We start from the raw sequence: 20,638 nt of genomic DNA, 5'->3' as shown, positions 1-20,638 counted from the left end.
CAGTTTTAGACGTGATCCAACATGGAAGATTACAAAGCAGATTCTAAAGATGCTTAAATCTGATCTCCCTAAACCATATTCCACTTATCGGTCCTTACCACCAGAAATCAAAAACCGATGGTTTCGAGCTTTTGGAGTTAGAAGTTATTCATTTCCTACATGTTTTAAGTCATTTATAAAGACAATTATGTATGTACTAACTCATTGTTTCTTGTACAACAAGAGTTCCACTAGGACATGACCATAAATGAGAATGTTCGAACATAATACTTGAAGCAAGCAAGCGCTTCTTTTAGATCAAACTTGCGTGAGTGGAAGAAAACTTGGATGAAGAAAGGTGATGATGATTTACCGGAATGGATGAAGGCAAGGAAACGTTTGTTTGATGGTTACATCAAGATGTGTACAGATGATAAAAAGTTAAAGGAAGCTGCCAAAAACTCTAAGAATCGAGGCAGTCAAAGCGGTGGATTAGCTGTTGCTAAACACAACAACGGTGCAAAAACATATGAACGCCGTTGGGATGAATTGGTTAGTCACTTCTGATTTTCTTGTTAATAACCTTTGTCTCACAGCTCTTGAATCTGATTTTTCATCCCAACTACTTTGCATACATGCATGTTACTCATCAATCTGGTACACATTTGGTTTAAAAACATCCTACTTAACGTTTGTGTTTGTAACGTATGCATGATAATATCAAGATAAGTAATTAGTAATGTATGCATGACCAACTCTACACTCGTTTGGTGTTTAACATTTGGTTTCTACCTTGTGGATCTAGTTAACAATTTTTAACTAGTGAACACTTACCTTCCAAAACCGTTTACTCTTTACTTGGTAATGTATGCATACAAGTAACTCTCCTAGTTTTTAACTATTGATTTCTAACTCTTGAATCTGTTTAACGTTTTGGTTTTATGCATACTAGTTATTATGAAGATTTCTTTAACTAGTTAACACCTGTCAACTAATATTTTTGTTTTGTTTCTCATGTGTTAGACAAGTGAGTTAGGAGAGGAGCCTAATGTGCTTCACTTCATGGAACAAAAAAAGTTAGATAAGAAGACACGTACAATAAGTGACTTGAAGACAAACTGAGTAAACATATCTAGTTCGTCTTCTTCTATCATATTGTGAAGTATTATACATGCTTGCATAATATTTCTTATTAAATTAATTAAAAATGAAATGAAATTTTTGAAAAAAAAATTTAGAAAACTTAATCATTATTGCAAATTAAAATTTTGAAAACATACATGATATACAATTAATAATATGAATAAAACAAGTCACAATATTATAGTTTTAAAACATATATAAAATACAATTTCTTACATATATTTCTTCTTCGACCAATCCCATGGTGACACGTGTCCGTCTCTTAGCAATATTCAGCATTTAACATTTATTTTTATTGATATAATTACTTAAGAATTCCCTAATAGACCACCTTATATAAGATACTCTCAGGTGTAAATTTTAACCCTAAGATACTTGCATTAATGATGCTCTAATGGTGGTTTAAGAAAAGAAAAGTGAGATCTAAAGCTTGAAAGGAGGAGGATTTTGGTGGCGGATCTTTAGTAATTTTTAATTTTCACTATTATTGAAGTCTATTTCATGTCAAATACTGTGAAAACGAACTCTGAGCATTAATACGATCTTAATTTGAGAGAGTAGCTCAGGGCAAAGTTGAGCATATCATTTTAATAAAAAATATAGATTCTTTTAAGGAAAACAAAAGTTTTATATGTTAAGTCCTAATTTAATTAAAAAATTACACACTTTTGGATATACCCATAATCTAAGTTGAACAACAACTATCTAAAACTTAAATAAACCTGCGAAAAATAATTTGGTATAAATAACTCCATAACAAATTACGTTTTACATTGATTAAGAATTCTTCAAAAATATTCAGTTCGATTATAATAATAAAAGGTTACAAACTTTAAAAATTGAACTTTTTAGTAAACTATGCCATATATAGCCAGTCTAACATGTGTGAGTGTCTGAATCAAAATTAAAATTATAAAGGGAAACTACAATTCATAGACCCAACAAAAAAAAAAAAAAATATCTATCTTCCATAAATTTTTATTTAGCTTCTAAATTTTCAGACAAAAATACCTCTATATATGGTAACAAATAGTTTAGCAAGATAACATAATAAATATCAATAAATTATAGATTTTTGTAATCCAATATTTATACGTTTTCTATTTTTTACTTTTACAATATGATACAATAATTTAACACGATAATAAATTATTTATCAGAATAATTTAAAACTTACCATATAACTTATAATTTTATGGGAGATTTGCACAACTAACCTTTTTATGATACCTTTTCTACAAGTACCCTCTCTAGGTGTCCATTTTCAAAAATACCCTCTTCAATGTAAAAAATGACTAAATTACCCTCCTTTATTATAACCCATGATGAAGAAAGGAATATTCTTTCCAACAAGAGGAATATTCTTTCCAACAAGAAGAATATTCCTTCCTAAAAAGAAGAATATTCCTTTCTAAAAATTTCCCGCCAAACTTTCCCGCCAAAAATTTCCCGCCAAAAATTTTCCGACAAAAAATTTTCCTCAATTCCTTAAAAAAACCTTGTAAATATTTATAAATCCTTTACAAAATCCTTTAAAAACCCTTGTAAATCTTTTAAAAGTCATCCAAAACCTTTCAAAACTTGAGTAAACCTTTTAAAACCATTGTAAATCATTTTATAACATTTATAAACACTTGTGAATCCCTTTAAACCCCTTATAACCGTGATAAATCATTTAATAAAAACTTTTGTAAACTTCTAAAACCCTTTAAAACCCTTGTAAATCCTTAAAAACCATTTTAAAGAACTTGTAATACCTTTAAAAACTTTTGTAAACCCTTCAAAAACCTTTGTAAACTTCTAAAACCCTTTAAAACTTCTTGTAAATCCTTTAAAACTTCTAAAATCTTTGTATGACTTTAAATACACTTTTAAATCCTTTTAAAAACACTTGTAAATCCTTTTAAAAAACCTTTAAAAATCCTTGTAAAATTTAAAAATCCTTTAAAAATCCTTGTAAATCCTTTTAAAACTGTTATAAACTTATAAAAACTTTTAAAAACCATTGTAAATCATTTAAAAACCTTTGTAGGCTTCTAAAACCCTTTAAAAACCATTACAAATCTTTTAAAAACCATTTAAAAACTCTTGTAAATCCCTTTAAAAACCCTTGTAAACCCTTTAAAAGACCCTTTAAAAAATCTTGTAAACCCTTTAAAAAAATTTGGCGGGAAAATTTTGAAAAAATATTTTTTTTGCGGGAAAATTTTTGCGGAAATTTTTTTGGCGGGAAAATTTTATCGGAAATTTTTTTGGCGGGAAAATTTTTCTCGGAAACTTTTTTGGCGGGAAAGTTTTTGGCGGGAAATATTTGTGGGGAAAATTTTTGGATGGAATATTCCTTCCTTTGGGAAAGAATATTCTTTCAAATAGGGGTAAAATGTCCATTAAAATATAAGAGAGGGCAAAAATGAAAATGGTAAAAAAAAGGGTATTTTTAAAAGAGGGTATCATAAAAAGGTTATTGGTATCAATTTCTCTAATTTTATCGCGATACAATATCATTTATACTGTTAATAAATTATTTAGCATATTAAGTTTAACACTAAAAATTATTTAGCATGTTAAGTTTATAAAGTAGTGGTTAGACTTTAGATTTTGTAACTAAATTTGAAGTTATATTTTGGTTTGGGTTGACAAAATATTGTTTAGGGTTTAGATTTTATAACTAAATAAAATTATATTTCGGTTTGGGTTGACAAATAGTGGTTAGGGTATAATTTTTGTAATTAGGCGAAATATAATTTCAGTTTGGGTTGACAAAATAGTAGTTTGGGTTGATAAATTTCCGCGATAACAGATTATTAATATGTTTAAAATTTGGGTTTGGGTTTGGGTTTACATGATAACAGATTATTAACATGTAATTAAAGAAATATAATTTTGGTTTGAGAATTTTTGAGAAATACCCTTTTTGGTGTACCCCTTTTTAAAAATACCCCTTTTATCTATCCATTTTCAAAAATACCCCTTTTTAAATATAAAAAATTATAAAGTTTTATATAGTTTATAAGGTACTTCTATATAATAACTACTACTGGGAGATTCGATACAAATGTTTTAAAATGTTTTAAATAGTTTTAAATCGTTTTTATAAGTTTTATAAGGTTTTTAAAAGGTTTTATACGGGTTTTATAAGGTTTTTATAAGGTTTTTATAATTTATTTTTACGCTATTTATAAAAGGTATATAAAGTTTTATGCACATATAAAGGTAATTTGTGTACATATTTATAAGGTTACACACATATTTGGATAAATTTCAACATTTTTAGTGGGTTTTTTGATAAAGTTTGAAAAGGGGGTATTTTTAAAAAGAGGTATATGAAAAGGGGTATTTTTGAAATTCCCCCTTTTGGTTTGGGTTGACAAAGTAGTGGTTAGTGTTTAGATTTTGTAATTAACGGTTTGGGTTGACAAATTAGAGGTTTGGGTTGATAAATTATCGCAGTAACGGATTATTTAACATGTTTAAAAATAATTTATCAAATATACTATTAATCACGGATGAACAGTTTATCGAATTCTGTCAATCACAAATGAATAGTGTTAGTATTAATTTAACTGATAATATGTAAATTATCGCGATAACAAATTATTTAGCATGTTTAAAAATAATTACAAGATACGTTTTAGGCTAGTAAATTTTCAAAATCTAGTATTAAGTTTGAGTAGGGTCAGTTTCGTAACTTCAAATAGGAGTAGTACTGATATCTAATTTTTCAGTTATCGAGTATACATTCTTCATTTTTGTGTTATTATAGTATGGATTTTTAAAACACCCAATTATAAATTATTTCTGCATATTAACGTTAACAACAAAAATTTTATCAAAAGAAACTCAAATTTGACACAAATATTATGATTTTATTAACATTTCATTAAAATCCAAAAGAATCAAAATTTAAAAGCCAAAATAGTAAGTTTAAATCTATAATAACATTTTTGAAGTACTTTTTGGAAAGTAACCTTTTATTGTGTATTATTTGAATAATTAATCTCTTGCCATTTAAATAAATAACAAACTTTTAAGATAAATTTTTGTAACTAAATCATACTAAAATTGTAAAAGTAGGAATTAGTATTTATTACATTTAACAAAATTTCCTAAAATCTCCCCATAATAAATCAATATTTCTCCAATATCTTTATATGATCTTATTTTTTTAATTTTATATTATTATATAATGCATATGTATAATAAATTTTTTTTTTTTTGCATAGGTTGCAATTTAAAATTTTGAAAACAGACCTATATTACTAAATCGATACAACAAATGTATGTACTAAACTATTATTGATAATTGCGTAGCACGGATCATGTGATGGAGCGGGTTATAATTTACATAAGTATGATTATAGATGTTTTTACGGGTCGCTAATGTAGTAAAACTCACAAAATGTTTTAATCTGAAATTAGACTATTTAACGAAAATTGTTATGCCAACATTATTTCATTACTTTGAATATTAGACTTATTTAATTAAGTTGATCAAATTACCATAATATAAAAAAACTAATTGTCATGCAATATTACATGAATTAAATCATAGAATTAATAATTAAAATACAATAGTAATCATTTTTTGGCCAATCTGTAGTACAATTTTATATACCAAACAAAATAAATAAATAAATAAATAATATTTTAAAATATCGTCTCGCGGTGTATTGCGGGTTAAAATCTAATAATTTATAATGCTTATGTTATATACCGACTCTATTTACAATAATTTATATTATAATTGATTCTTAATAATATAGACATGCACTCTTCTTATAAATCATATCTACCCACACAGATATTGTTCAATGCAGAATACATAGACAACCGTTTAAATTCCAAAAAAAAAAAGTAAGTATAAGCCACATGGAATAGGTGATTGGTCTCTGACACTAGCTTGATTATCCAAATAAATATAACTTTTTTTTTTTCCACAAAGTAACTGCATAAAAATTAAACCAAACCATTTTGTTTATATGTTCCATAAGTTAGTTTCGCAATTCCACGAGGTTAAACATAAAACTAACACAGCGCCTTCTTCAGATATTCTTCTTCCTCACACGTCCAAGCTTCTTGGCACTTACGCTTAGTCGCCATGGTTGAGAGGATACTCCCTAGTAAAACGATCATTCGCAGGCAAATAGTCCAGCAACTTCCGATTATGTCGCCTACTATTAACATGAGTGGTGAAATTCTCAAAGCCTCGGCCAGAAAGATAGTCACATACTGTGCAAATCCATAAGGCAGACTCGCTCGTTTCATAACTGCACTTATCATCCTCAAGTGCCCCTGAACCTTCCAGGAAAAAGGGAGAGCCAAATGGACTTGGCTGAAGGTTGTATCCGCTAGATTGTAGTGTGACAGCATACTTAGATGAGAAGAATTCGTCACTGGTGATGACCATTATATTAGCTGGAGGTGGATTCTTATCCTTCAAACCAGAAAGAAGATAATGCAAAGTGCTAATAAACTCGAAACATTCAGGTGTGTTATTAAAATCGATTCCACTGGAATAGACTCCTTCGAGGATGTCACTATCGACGTCCGTTAGAACGCCAATGGCAGTGATGGTGAGAGGACCAGAGTAGCCTTGATTCTCCAAAAATCGTTTTATACACGGACCGAGACGGCGAGGAGAACAGCCACGTGGAACCGGACACATCTTGATGTCCCAAAAGACAAATGTCACAGCCTCATAGTTTATCTCAGTAGGCTCATCTAGCGCTGCACTCAAGCGTTGGAGTTTGTTACTTAAAGGAACCAGCTCCAATAACTTCTGTTGATGTGTTGTACCATAGAGATGCGTCAAGAACATTTGAAAACTCTTAAATTCAGGGTTGTGGTCGCATAGTGAACAAATTAAGTGAGGATTACTACCATACATATCCATCTCAAGCTCCCCTGATTCTGCCATAAAAAAGCTCTGAAGAGATTTTTCTGGAAATGGCTCCACAAGGTTGATGCTTAATTTTACATAGTCAGGCAGACAAACGAAGATTTTGGAATTGGATATGACCATTATGTTAAGTGGAGGTCCATTCTGACAAGAAATGTAGTAAACAAAATCCAAAATGTCTGAGGGACCGTAAGGGACATTATGAAGAGTGATTCCGCTGGAAAACACTTTGCTCAGGAAGATATAAGGAACGACTGTTAATACTCCAACGGCAATGATGGAGAGAGGACCAGAGTAGCCAGCTTTCTTCAAGAACAGTTTGATGCACGGACCAACCATACTAGCATCATAGTCAGGGGGAACCGGACACGAATTGATGTCCCAAAAGACAATTGTATTGCCCTTAGACTTTAACGAGTCCCAGTCCTCTATCATACAAGACCCACTTTTGCTTTCAAGTAAGGGTACTTTAACAGGTCTAGTCAGATTATGCACCGGTGGCACAGGAGGCTCACTAGGACAATACTGACTCTCAAGCAGCAGCAGTTCATGGTGTTCTTCACTAGATAGATGTTCTTCGAAAGTACGAAAGCTTCGGCCAGGAGGATCACGGCAGCATACTAAGCAGTCCCACAAGACAGGGACAGCCGTTTCCGCCACAATAGCCCCTTCCGCAAGTAAGGTTTCAATAGAATCATATGGAAACAGCTGGAGAGGGTTGTACTTAGTAAGTAGTAGAATGCCAGTTATATCAGGGCAGACCTTTGGATCAGATATGACCATAAAATTAGCTGGAGATGGATTTTCATCGGTATCAATTATATCCCATATGTCTGAGGTACCGTTGAAGACGAGGAGAAGATTGATTCCACTGGAAAAGACTCCTCTCAGCATGTCAATAGGGACGTCCGCTAGTTTGCCAAAGGCAGTGACGGTGAGAGGACCATGGTAGCCATTCTTCTCCAAAAGTCGTTCAAGAGACGGACGGACCAGACGAGGATCATAGCCTTCGGGAACTGGACACATATTGATGTCCCAAAAGACGTTTGTTACAGCTACAGCCGATTCCTGCGTAGCCTTCTTCATCATTCACGAGACGACTCTTGTAAAGCCCTTAGAGATAAGAAGGATTCGTTGGATCTTGAATTCGACTACGACTACGACGGCTAGGGTTTCGAAATTTCAGACTCGTAACTTATTATTGTCAGATATATATATATATATATATATAAGAAGCGGTATAATAATTGTAAATTTTTCTTTTTTTTTTGGACAAATAATAATTGTTAAATTTTTTTGGACAAATAATAATTGTAAATTATAATAGGATTTTTCATACAAAAAAAAAATAATAGGATTTTTCAAAAGAATTTAGAAAGAAAAAAAAAAAGAAGAAGGACAAAATAACATTGTCCGCGTAAGGGTTTGAATGGAAGGACAAAAATAAAGTAGTTCATTTAGTGGGACAGATGTACTGCACTTTACCTTTCATTCATAAAAATAAATAATTATCATTTATTATGGCCAGTGTTCAAAAAATCGCTCTAGGCGCCGCCTAGGCGGAGGACTAGGCGCTCATATTAACCCAGCCGAAACAATTTTCTCATAATCGGCAAAAACAAATCGGACATCTAGTCCAGGCGGTCTATTTCGGCCAAAATCGGTTTAGGCGCCCTAATTTCTGGTTTAGCACTTGATTTATTTTATTATTTCCCTGGTAAATATATGAATACGAGCACGTTTAAGTTTAAATAAGAAACTATAACACAAAAGACAATATTTTTACGAATCACACAACTATGTTTGGTCTTGCACCCTTGCTTCTCTATGTTTCTTCTAAACGGCGGCGACACTAATACCTAATACCAAGACATAGTCAACTCCCCTCATCTCTCACAGTTATGATCCTTCCCAGCCTTTGTTCTTAATTTATGTTTTAATCAATTATGACTATTTATTTATATATTTAATCAAGTTTCAACTTCTGTCATTTTTTCCAGATTTAGAATAAGATGTTTTTAGGTTTCTTTCATTTATTTTCTACCTTCAAAATTATTTATAAATAAACCTATGAGAGTTAGATTGGAGAGAAGGCATTTCACCATCAAAACAAGATTTTTGAGTATGTCACATAATTATATATTTTAAAAATGCTAAAATATATAAATAATTTGCCTAGTCCCCGCTTAGTCCCCGACTAATCCGCTTAGGCGCTAGGCCCCTATATAGCGTCTAGCTACCGCTTAGCGATTTTTTGAACATTGATTATGCCAGTTCTCCCGTCAAAATTCTGCAAATAGGATAAAAAAATATTTTTATTTTATAATCATGATTTTAACAGATAAAGCAGAGCAGAACAAACACCTATATTTTAAAGTGTAATATATGATATCCACTTAAACTGCCAGATATGCTCGATCCACTTTTGTTCTACTAAACCTATCTAATACGCCTGATCTGCTCTGCTTGATACGCTTTCTCCATTCGAAGCCTAAGACGCGGTTCTACGTTGACTTAACGTATCAAGCATCTTCTTCAAACACTCCGCATTCTTTTTCATAGATATGGGAAGGGGAGACGAATCAGAAGCTCCGAGTCTAGCTTTGCGTCTTCTTTGTAACTCTTATTTTCTTCATAAACATTTAGATATTGTTTTGTGTTTAAATCTTAACATATCATTCTACATTTTGGGGTTTTAGAGTTCAAACATAGCATACATATATTTTATAATATATTTAGCTTTTTAGTCAATTTTTCAATGTTAAACCGAGAGAGATAAAAGAAAGAACATACAAAGAGGATATAATCAGAAATATGATCAATTTAGTACTTTTCAAGTAATATAGATTACTTTTCTTTTTTAAGGAATTGAAAACTGAAATACGAGAATTAAAAACACATAAATCTTGAGTAAAATAAAATTACATATATGGCTGTGTTTTTTTTTGTTTTGTAATCGATGCGATTATGTTCAGCGACAAAAAAAATAAACGTCAACAATAACAGAGGAAGACATGCAAGTTATAATTTGCGTTGTCTATGGCTCACAGAGTAATTAAAAAAATATATTTATTCATTATAATACATAAAACATATTATTTATTCATAAAAACATATTTACTCATATTTATTTATGTAAGAGAATTCTATCACGAAAATGGTATCATCTTAATTTCTAAAATATATACTGTATATATATAGGGTTTAATATGTATAGTCTTTTTATAAAGAAAAAAATCTACAATACCTAGTTTCTCTACGACTAAAACAAAATTTTCGAAACAAAACATGGTGCAATCAATAATGATATAAGATATAGCAATATCGAATTATTTTGCTAAGTATAAAATCAATTCATGGTATAACACGGTGCAATCATTATGATATAAGATATAGTAAAACAAATAAATATAATAATCCAGCTATGATTAAATAATATATTGTAAAAATTTCCGAACAAGTTGGGATGATAGTGTATAATAGAATAAATAAAAACCCATTCTCTTTAACAAAATAAATAAAAACCCATTTTAAAGAATGCTAAATCAAAATGATAATATTATTAAAGAACGAACCACGTCGACTCACTTCCATTCCTATCTGCCAAATCGCTGGCTACTCTTCATATTATTCTCAGCTCGGCTCGGTTCGGCTCAAGAACACTGGTTTGACCCGGTTAACCAAATTTCACAGTTGATCAAATTGGGAATTAAAACTTGTTTGCATAAAATTGTTTTCTTTACTTTAACATAGTCTCTTTACTCTAAAGTATTTTTTTTTTTGTATTTTTCTATTGTGTCATGGTTTGAGTACTTAAAATTAGTATATAGTATGTATATGTTAACTCTTGAAACGATTCGGAGAGAGACTCTTATACTATGTTTTCATGAGTAGGTCTTGGACAGTCCGACAACAAAGCAGGCTGCCTCGTATACGCCAGAAATGGATACCGGAGCTTCTGCAGCGGCTCAAGATTTCGGCGGCCAGATTAGGACGAACTCTTTCTTTTTCTGTTTGTTTTCGTTGATCCAATATAATCTCAGACATAAAAATTGGAATGAGACTTTTAAATAAATATATTATATAAGTATATGTCAAACTAAACCACTGTTTTGGTTTAGCTTGTTCAGCTACAAGCCGAGTAAAAAATTAGAGTCGGTGCGACAAAACGATCTGATTCTCCGCAGCTTCATCATAAAAACGTTCGACCTTTCTCCTTATTTTCTTGTCCACTACGTAAACCCAACCACAATGTTGTCATCTATCTTACAAAACACAAAACACAAAACACACATAAGCAACTTCTAAGAAAGGAGAGAAAACAAAAAAAAAACCCCAAGTCTGGTCAGAAGAGAGAATGAGAAGCGTGTTGAAGAAGCTACTATGGTGTGGAGGAGCCAAGAACTATGCTTCTTCAAGAACATCGGCATTACCAGAAGAAGGAAGAGTTCGGGTTCATGTAGGTAAAGATGAAGAGAGTCAATGTAAGCTAGAGGTTGAGGCTAATTTGCTAAACCACCCAATGTTTGAGGAACTATTAAGGTTGTCTGAGGAAGAGTTCGGACACTCGTACGAAGGAGCTTTGAGGATTGCTTGTGAGATTGATGTCTTTATCAAACTTATTAATCTACACAAAACAACTAATTAATCATCATAACCCTTCTCTTTGCTTTACCAATAATTCAACGAAAGTATCATAGCTTTTTTTTTTCTCATAATTCTTTAATTCTGAACATAAGAAAAAATGGACGAAGTTCATTTCTTTTTTAAAATTATTATTTAATTATTTAAGAAAATGTTCGTTGGCTTTCAACTCCATAAATCTCAATTTGTAATATATAGAATCTTAACATTATCTTAAAAGGATGATAAGGTTAATTTGAGCTTGATTTACAATGACTTATTTTCCTTGTATCACAGTAAAACACTAGATTCTATATAATATGTATGGATATATATCTATACTATTAAAAGGGCAACACTATTAAAAGGGCAAGTGTTGCCAAACAAGATTAAATAAAAATAATGAAATAAAATGTGATGTCAATCCTGTAGCCAAACACATTTAAAGACAGCAAAAAAAAAAAATTTGAATAAATAAAAAATAAAAACTATCTACTATATTTATGGAAATAATATTGATTTGGTTACCATAAAAAATGAATTATTAAATTCGAAATTGAAGATATCTAAATATATTTAATTTTAGCTATATGTATTTTGTATGATATTTTATGAAAATTACAAAAGAAAAATAATTATATTAGAAAATTAAATATGATATTTTATGAAAAATAAAAAGAAAAATAATTATGTTAGATTAGGAATAAACGACTAATAAAATTGTACATAGCATAAAATGTGGAGAAATATACAACACATCATTTAATTTTCAAAAATTATATAATCTTAAAAAACAATTACATTTTATGTAATTCTAAATCTATAACCAAATCTACTTAAAACATATATATCTAATATTTTGATTTAACAAACGTTGATGTACACATGTGTTCTCGTATTTGTTTTTTGGTTTTGGTTTCTCTCTTTTTGTGTACACATGTGTAGAAAGACACAAACTTTCTCTTTTTGTGTGTCTAAGTATTTAAACACATAGTATCGTTATTGTCAAAAATAAAGGGAAAATTGATTTTAAAGGATGTTTTTTTAAAAATTTGTCCATCTATGCCTTCTTTTTTTAAGTTTGGTATATTAGGTTTTAGAATAAGAAAATGTTCAATTATATCCTTACTTAGATTATATGGAAATAAACATCAAACTTTTTGACAAAAAAAAAAAAACATCAAACTAGGAAAATTTCTGTAAGAAAAAAAAGATATTTTTAAATCTAAAAAAATCAAAAACATATATTATTTTTTCCTTTTAAAAAAAACTCTTCTCATTTAATATTGTAAAAAGGTAAAAAAAACCAAAGATAGACTCGACGATGTCAAAATTTTCTGAAAAAAAAAAAACTTCATTTGTTCGTGATTATCAAACCTAAACTAGGAAGATCGTTTGTGACTAGCTCTTTGATATTGTTAGTTTTTAATTTTTGGTCAAACTCAAGGACTGTATATACACCTCACGTTCACTCAAAATAAAAATATATGATTTCTAGATATTAGGGAATACAAAATATTTTGTTTCCTTTAATTTAGGATTCAATTTCCTTGTATAAGATAGTTCTAAAAATTCGTAGAATACATTTTCTAAAATATGAAGAACAAAGAGTAAAGTGTAGAATTGATGATCTAACTTTTGTAGAATATAGGGTAAAGTGTAGAAAATAAATTCTAAAATTTGTAGAATATAGAGTAACATGTAGAATACATATTCCAAATTTTGTAGAACACCAACCAAACCTGAGTTCTAATTTTTTTAGAAGATATATATATTCTAAAATTTTCAGAATAAGTGCAATGCGAAGAATTTGTAATCTACAATTTTTAGAACATGTAGAGTGTGCAGAATTCATAATCTAAAATATTTAGAATACAAAAGATGTATTCTAAATATTGCAGAATGATTTTTTTCAATATCAAAATCAACATACTTTCATCCAAAACTCTTTTGTTTAACCTTAAATCTTATTAATCTTTAATTGTTGATATGTTTTAATTTAAAAATTAATTAAAAATTAATTTTATTTATTTAAAAGGATAATTTAGGTATAACTGACAATTCACCGCAGAAAGCCTAAAAGGACAAATTTTTAAAAAAACATCCTTTAAAATCAAAACCCCCAAAAATAAAAGAACATGTCCATGATGCTCTATCGTTAAACTTTGAATGATTGACGCATTCTATGTAAAACAGTTTTTTTGATGAATATAATTTAACATTCATACAAAAAAAGATGCTTTATCATCCATGAGAAATTTGAGGTTCTAAAAAAAGTACTTGATTTCAATGGCTACAGATTTAAAACTGCATAACCTTAATAGGTGAACAAGACAATGAACAATGTTCTTATTTTTTTTTTTTGGTAGGATGAACAATGTTCTTATTAAAAAGGAAAAAATCTTACCAAAAGATAATATGACATATTTGTTAGTTTTCCGATATAAAATTATACTAACTGTTACATAATTATTAATGAAAGATTCTACATTATCTGCTTAAAAACATTAAAAGCATTTATACTAACTGAATTCGTTTAACATGCATAATTGTGGGTGCAAATAATTAATTGAGTTTTCAGAAAGTACTTTATTAAAAAAGTACCCAAACTTAGAATTTAAAAGTGCAAATTGAGATTACAATTTCTACTGAAAGTTTTAGTAACACAAAATAAGATGAAATACTATAAATAGAAGAAAATTTTGCATTTTCACGACCAAGAGGTGTTGGAAGCATTATTAGATTTTTATTCTATAGCTACCAATTCCATCTTCTCTTTTGGCCTTCTGAGACTCGCCATGAACTTACGATATTTTTTTCTGTTTCTTGCACGAAGTCTCCGATCTTTTTCTTCGTTTGTCTCACTCTTGTAGTGAGATAACATATGTGCAGCAAATTTTTGAGAAGTATTAAACACACAATTGCATTTAGGACATGTATATGGACCATTTTTTTCACATGGTATACTATGTGTACGACCATCATCACTTTCATCATCGTCTTCTGAAACAAAAATATTGGTTAGTTTGAAAAATTTCCCAAAAGTAGACTATCTTGAGAAACATGCTTACCTGTTGATAACACAGAAATCGTATCAGAATGATGAGGAGCATCAAAATGATTAGGAGCAGTGAAATGATCAGGAGCAACAAGATGATGAGTAGTAGCAGAATGATGAGGAGCAGCAGAATAATGATGAGCAACAAGATCTTGGTCAGGATACATGACACGAATAGGAGTCGGATTCAAAATTGTGTGTTGATTACCAAAAATATTTGGAGGAATAAATGCTGGAGTCCAAGTATTGGGGTTAGAATGATGCGAAATAGCAGAATGATGAGGAGGAGCAGAAATATGCAGAGCAGCAGAGTGATGAGGGGCAGCAGAAGGATGCAGAGCATCAAAATGGTGAGGAACAGCAGAATGATGAGGAGCAACCAAATGATTAGAAGCACCAAAATGATGAGGAGCAACAGAATAATGACGAGCATCAGAATAATGACGAGCAACAGAATAACGAGCAGCATGATCTTGGTCCGGATAAACGACACTAATAGGTGTCGCATTTAAAATTGTATTTTGATGACTAAGAATATTTGGAGGAAGAAATACCGGAATCCAAGTATTAGGGTTAGAATCCATGGCACGATTGACACGTTCTATTTCGTACTGGACACTATCATTAGGAAAATATTCCGCACCAGAAACAGAACCAAAGTTAAATGGAAAAGAAGATGATGAGTTCTGTGAATTTTGGAAAGGAGAAAATGATGGAGAAGAAGCAAAAAAATTTGAATAGTTCATGTGATCAGGTGTTGTGAACAATGATCGAACCGTTATGGAGTTTTGATTCATTTCATTGGAAACCAATTGACTATGGTTTATGAAATCATCACCATAGATACTGAACATATTTGGATTGTAAGACATATTGAAAATTTACATCTATATTACACCATATGGCTGTACCTCCTTTTATATTTGTTGAAGTAATTAAAAAAGGTAACAAATTAAATTTACTTTATTCAAAGTAAATATATTATCTTATTTAGTTAACTTCAGATTTGGCGGGTTATTTATGGCCCACTATGACTAAGAATAATTTATTTAGGGATGTAATTTACTTTTGTTGACTAGTAAGTTATATTTTAAAATATGATGGTTTGAAATTTACATTCTTTCCTGAATTTAACAAGTTGCATTTCCAATGATGAATTTTTTTTTCATTCTAACCTTGTTAGCATTACTATGTTTATTTGAATGCTATTTTAAGTTTGATAGTAATTTTTAATAAATATTCATGTTCCAACATAAATGTTATTACAAAAGATGTTTTAATTCTCACGAACTATGAAGCAAAAAAATGACTAATGTTTTTCTTAAAATAATTAAAATATATTTATATTATTTTATAGAATGATAATGAAAATTTATATAAAATATCTACCAAAAACTAATATCCCATATTATTATTTTTATATTAAAATTGTTTTATCTATATTTATATTATATATAATATTTCTAAATTATTAATTATAATTATATAACTTATATATTCACGTGACAACATACACGTAATTAAGTGATTGACAATTAGATTCAGATGAAGTAAGCTTCCCCGTCCAGAAGCTGGACGTCTGAGGGATATATACAATTATAAAGTCAGAGGGATAATTCCGCAAGACCTAGACTCATACCAAAATAAGAAATTGTTTACGGATATGAATCATTATTTTTAGGATGAATCCTAGCTTTACAAAAAGGCTTAGATGGGTTGTTTAGAAGATGTATCGTCGAGGAAAAAGTGAATATGGTACTTGAGCACTGCCATGGTTCAACCTATGGAGGTCATTTTGCCACATTCAAGACAGTTCAGACGGTTCTTCAAGGCTCAAGTTGGGCTCTGGTGGGCAACTATATTTAAAGCCTCTGAATCATTCATCAATAAATTCGATGTTTGCCAAAGAATACTGCGATGCTTGCCAAATAATGGGACATATTACCAAAAGGAATGACATGCCACATAACCCCATCTTAGAGGTTGAAGTATTTGATGTTTGGGAAATAGAATTTATGGGGCCATTGAACCCTCCTTCCAATGGGAACATTTACATACTTGTAGCTGTTGATTATGTATCTAAATGGGTAGAAGTAATATAATAGCTCGTGCCCGTCTGACCAATGACCATAAGGTGGTGCTTAAGCTATTTAAGAGCATCATCTTCCGAAGGTTCCGAGGATTTTGATTAGTGGTGGAGGATCTAATTTTATCAACAAAATATGCGAAAGCCTATTGAGAAAACATGGAGTGAAACACAAAATCGCCACCGTTTATCATTTTCAAACCAGCGGCAAGTCAAAGTCTCGAACAAGTAGATGAAGGCCATCTTGGCTAGAGTAGTGGAAATCTCAAGAAGAGATTGGGATACAAGTTTATGTGATGTTATATGGGTATATCAAACTGCTTTTAAGACACCTGTGTGTAGGACTCCTTTCCAAATGCTGTATGAGAAAGCTTGACACCTTCTGGTGGAGGTTGAAAATAAGGCTCTAGTGGCTTCAAAACTACTTTTGACATCACAATATCTCAGGAAAAAAGGGTCCTAGATCTATATGAGCTGGAGGAGACAAGACTTGAAGCTTATTAGAGCTCAAAGATCTATAAGGTGAGAACAAAGGCATTTCATGACAAGAGCGTCAAGGTAAAATAGTTCAAGGATGGATAGCAAGTTCTTTTGTTCAATTCAAGGTTTAAGCTCTTTCATGGGAAGCTTACCTAGGAGGAAGTCCTAGAGGTATCCTTGTAAATACCGTTTTAAATTTCATTTCATGTGTTTTAGCTAGTTAGTTTTGTTTCAAGAACTCATTTCAATTTGAGAAAAGAACAATGTAGTGAATCCGGTGAAGAAAAAATCTTAAATTCGATTGAGTGCATCAAGATATCGGTCTTAACCATAGGTAGAACACATATCCGATTAGGAGCTCGAGCAGCATTGCAATCAGTAATCCAACCAAGCATCCAAACAACTGACCGAGTACACAACCGAATACAAAGTCAAGGGAGCAAGTTGAATAATGTACTGCACCATAGATGATGAGAACCTCCAAGAGTACACACTTGACGGAATGAACTAGATTGTGAGTTCTTATTTCTTCTATCCTTGAGGTAACACCATTATCCTTCACCTTGTATATACCATTGCATTTCATTTCATGTTTCCATTGTTTTTGATTCTCAAATCACCATTCATTATTCTGTTACACAAGGGACTATGTAATTTAAGTTTGGTGGAGGGTTTGGGATAGCATTTGTCCTTGTGTTTTTTTTTCTTATTTCGAATTTTTTAGCATATAGTTTGCATACATTTGTGTGCATTGAAAACCCTATAAAATTAAAAAAATATTCAGAAAAATCTTTAGAAACAGATTTATCATGTCGTTTGCATTGCATATTAGGATTGAGTCTAGATTTTTTCATGTAGAGGTGTTGCATTTAGCGTAGGGTGTGATGATGAATTAAACATGTTAGCTTGCTAGATTCATTAGATAATGATCAATGCCCTGGTTACTATATCCTTAATTGAAACATTTTGTGATCTAATTTCATTCATTGGTTATAAGAGCCTAAGATTGACTTCCAATTTCATTCCTTTCTAGCAATCCTTGGTTTAGAATTTATGGGTTTTTGTTTGATATGCCTATATTTTACCACTTTCAAGCGTGCATTTATCATCTATTTAACTTTGTTCACTCGTTGATTCGCATCATTCTTAGTTTATTTTGCATGTTTTGCACACATAGATAGATTTTGCAGATGTTTTGCATGTATTCTGCATACTGGAGCTTTTTCAGGTACTTAGGAGATTCGCGAGCTGAGAAGGCATGTCACTCGATCGACAACCATCGAGTAAGACGACCGAGTGTAGTGGGAGTGCAGAGCAGAAATGAACACTTTACTCTACCGTTAGGTGTGACACTCGAGTGGCCATCGAGTAGCAGAGCATAATCACTTGTCACTCAATCTACATACAATGGAATTAGACCCCAGACACTTCAGCACCTACCAAGTGTTTGATGAAATGTATGAACCACTAATACCATATATTCTTGCTTAGCCAAGATTAGATGTTTAAGAAGTCTATTGACATGAATGAGCTGTTTTTATTGCCTCTTTATTGCATGTTTCATCAAAGAGATTTAAGATTAGGAAATGCCTTAAACTTGATAGGTTTTGCCAAGAGATTAGATTAACTAGTATTAGAAATTCATTTTCTAGAGATTAGTTTGCAATTTATTAAACACCTTAAGTAAATTAGCATATTCCACCTAGATCAATAACTTCATCATCAGGATCATATATTCAATTTGTGTTCTCTGTTTACGTAACTCTTATGTGCATGTTCTGTTCAATTGCTAGTAATAATAGTTATTACATTTTTTGTTTATGTATGATAGTCTATGTTTTGCAGCTTTAGTTTTATTACATGTCCAATGTGTTCACCTAGGTTGGTAGAAAACAACACCCTTTTATGCTTGGCTTGACTTAATCATTTCTAATAACATCTTGATTGCTAGCATCACACCTAATTGGATTAATACATATTTACTACAATGACATGAATGTACTCTAGGGTAATTGATAGAAAAATCCTAGTATCAGTTATCTTGATGATGTTTTCTAGGTTGGAGTAGTGAACTAGGGTCTCGTGGATGGGTTAGATCTAGGCTAAAATTCTTAGCTAGCTAGTTTTCCTTAGTGTTTAATTGCTTAATTTCCCTTGTAGATTAGCATACATAATGTTAATTCCTTACAGATCATTTTGAATTAGATTGTAGTCTTTCACGCTTGAGAGGTGTTCGATGAAATGTATGATCCATTAATGCAAGGGATTTATATGTCTAGGCCCAATAGATTGGTGGACTAGAGTGTTTATTGACGATAATGATCTAATTCTTAATGCATGTTAATTTATTGCATGTTTCATCAAGAAGATTTGATATTAGGAAGTGGTTTAGATTTGATAGTTCATTGTCTAGGAAATAGCTTGATTGAGTGTTATTAGGAAATCTAGTGAACTAAGAGACTCCACTATAATCAATTTTCCCATCCTTGAGAACTTACTTCTTTGCATTGTTTACATACTTCATTTTTGCTTTGTTTCTCGTTATGTAATTCTTGCATGTTTAGCTTTCATTCCAAGTTCTTAATTTCCTATTACTGCTTGCTTAATATCTTCCTTAGTTAGATTCATTAAATTTATAGTTCTAAGCATGTTTCATATTTGGCTTAACATGTCGATTGATGATTACATTATGTTTGCTTACAACGACATCCCGTTGGATCGATAGACCACAAGTACTACAATTGGTTAGGTCAGCTGAACCTTGTAGGGTAAAAACCTACTAACATGTGGCTAAGAAGTATGTGCAAGAGATAGTGACGCTTCATGGGGTTCCAGCTAGTATTGTGTTAGACTAGGATTGAAAGTTCACTTTAATATTCTAGAGGGCTTTCCAGAAGGAGATGGGCATGAGTGTGCATTTAAGTACGGCTTTTCATGTTTAAACAGACAGGCAATCCGAGAGGAGTATTCAAACACTCGAGGATTTATTGAGCATTTTTGTACTAGATTAGGGTGGTCATTAGCTTGGTAGAGTTTGCTTATAACATTAGCTTTGGATAATCAAGACTTGTCGGTATTGCAAGGTTCCTCCTCCCGATTGATGGTCTCCTCTACTTATGTCGTAGAGTTTATAACCCCTCGGGTTATTAAGGATGCAATCTATCAAGAAGCTACTGAGATTGTACTTGTTTGTTGGTCTCGTATGTTGTCTTCCTTTGATTTGTATCTTATCTATCCCTTGTTTAACCATCTTTTTGATGGTCTTTTTGGCATTTGTTGCCTTTATTTCCTTTGCTTTGGATGTATTCCCTCTTCTGATAGAGGTTGAAACTTTTTAATTAATGAAATTTAGATGTTTGTCCCAAAAAAA

General features: G+C 31.2%; 2 protein-coding genes across 2 annotated transcripts; one reads left to right on the top strand and one right to left on the bottom strand.

Annotated features, from left to right (window-relative positions):
- The first annotated feature begins 11,378 nt into the window (after positions 1-11,378).
- On the top strand, positions 11,379-11,669 carry LOC17877284 (auxin-responsive protein SAUR71). Its single transcript, XM_006279808.1, has one exon. It carries the CDS (start codon positions 11,379-11,381, stop codon positions 11,667-11,669), a length of 291 nt encoding a protein of 96 aa, XP_006279870.1.
- Positions 11,670-14,390: 2,721 nt separating this feature from the next.
- LOC17874949 (soluble scavenger receptor cysteine-rich domain-containing protein SSC5D) lies at positions 14,391-15,286 on the bottom strand. Its single transcript, XM_006281409.2, has 2 exons — positions 14,716-15,286; positions 14,391-14,647 (listed from the first exon to the last, which is right to left on the bottom strand). The coding sequence occupies exons 1-2, from the start codon at positions 15,284-15,286 to the stop codon at positions 14,391-14,393; spliced, it is 828 nt and encodes a 275-aa protein (XP_006281471.2).
- Between the last annotated feature and the right edge of the window lie 5,352 nt (positions 15,287-20,638).

This window comes from Capsella rubella, unplaced genomic scaffold, assembly GCF_000375325.1.
Source record: "Capsella rubella cultivar Monte Gargano unplaced genomic scaffold, Caprub1_0 scaffold_8, whole genome shotgun sequence".
In the NCBI taxonomy this organism is placed as follows: Eukaryota; Viridiplantae; Streptophyta; class Magnoliopsida; order Brassicales; family Brassicaceae; genus Capsella; species Capsella rubella.
The sequence above is the reverse complement of the archived record's forward strand: the minus strand, read 5'-3'. Positions and strand labels throughout refer to the sequence as shown.

What these genes read in the sequence shown, in the direction of transcription:
- LOC17874949 (XM_006281409.2), bottom strand. Translation starts at nt 15,286, where the DNA reads ATGGATTCTAACCCTAATACTTGGATTCCGGTATTTCTTCCTCCAAAT. An exon ending in GATTTCTGTGTTATCAACAG is followed by an intron (nt 14,648 to 14,715) that starts GTAAGCATGTTT and finishes TTTTTGTTTCAG; the next exon opens with AAGACGATGATGAAAGTGAT.
- LOC17877284 (XM_006279808.1), top strand. Translation starts at nt 11,379, where the DNA reads ATGAGAAGCGTGTTGAAGAAGCTACTATGGTGTGGAGGAGCCAAGAAC.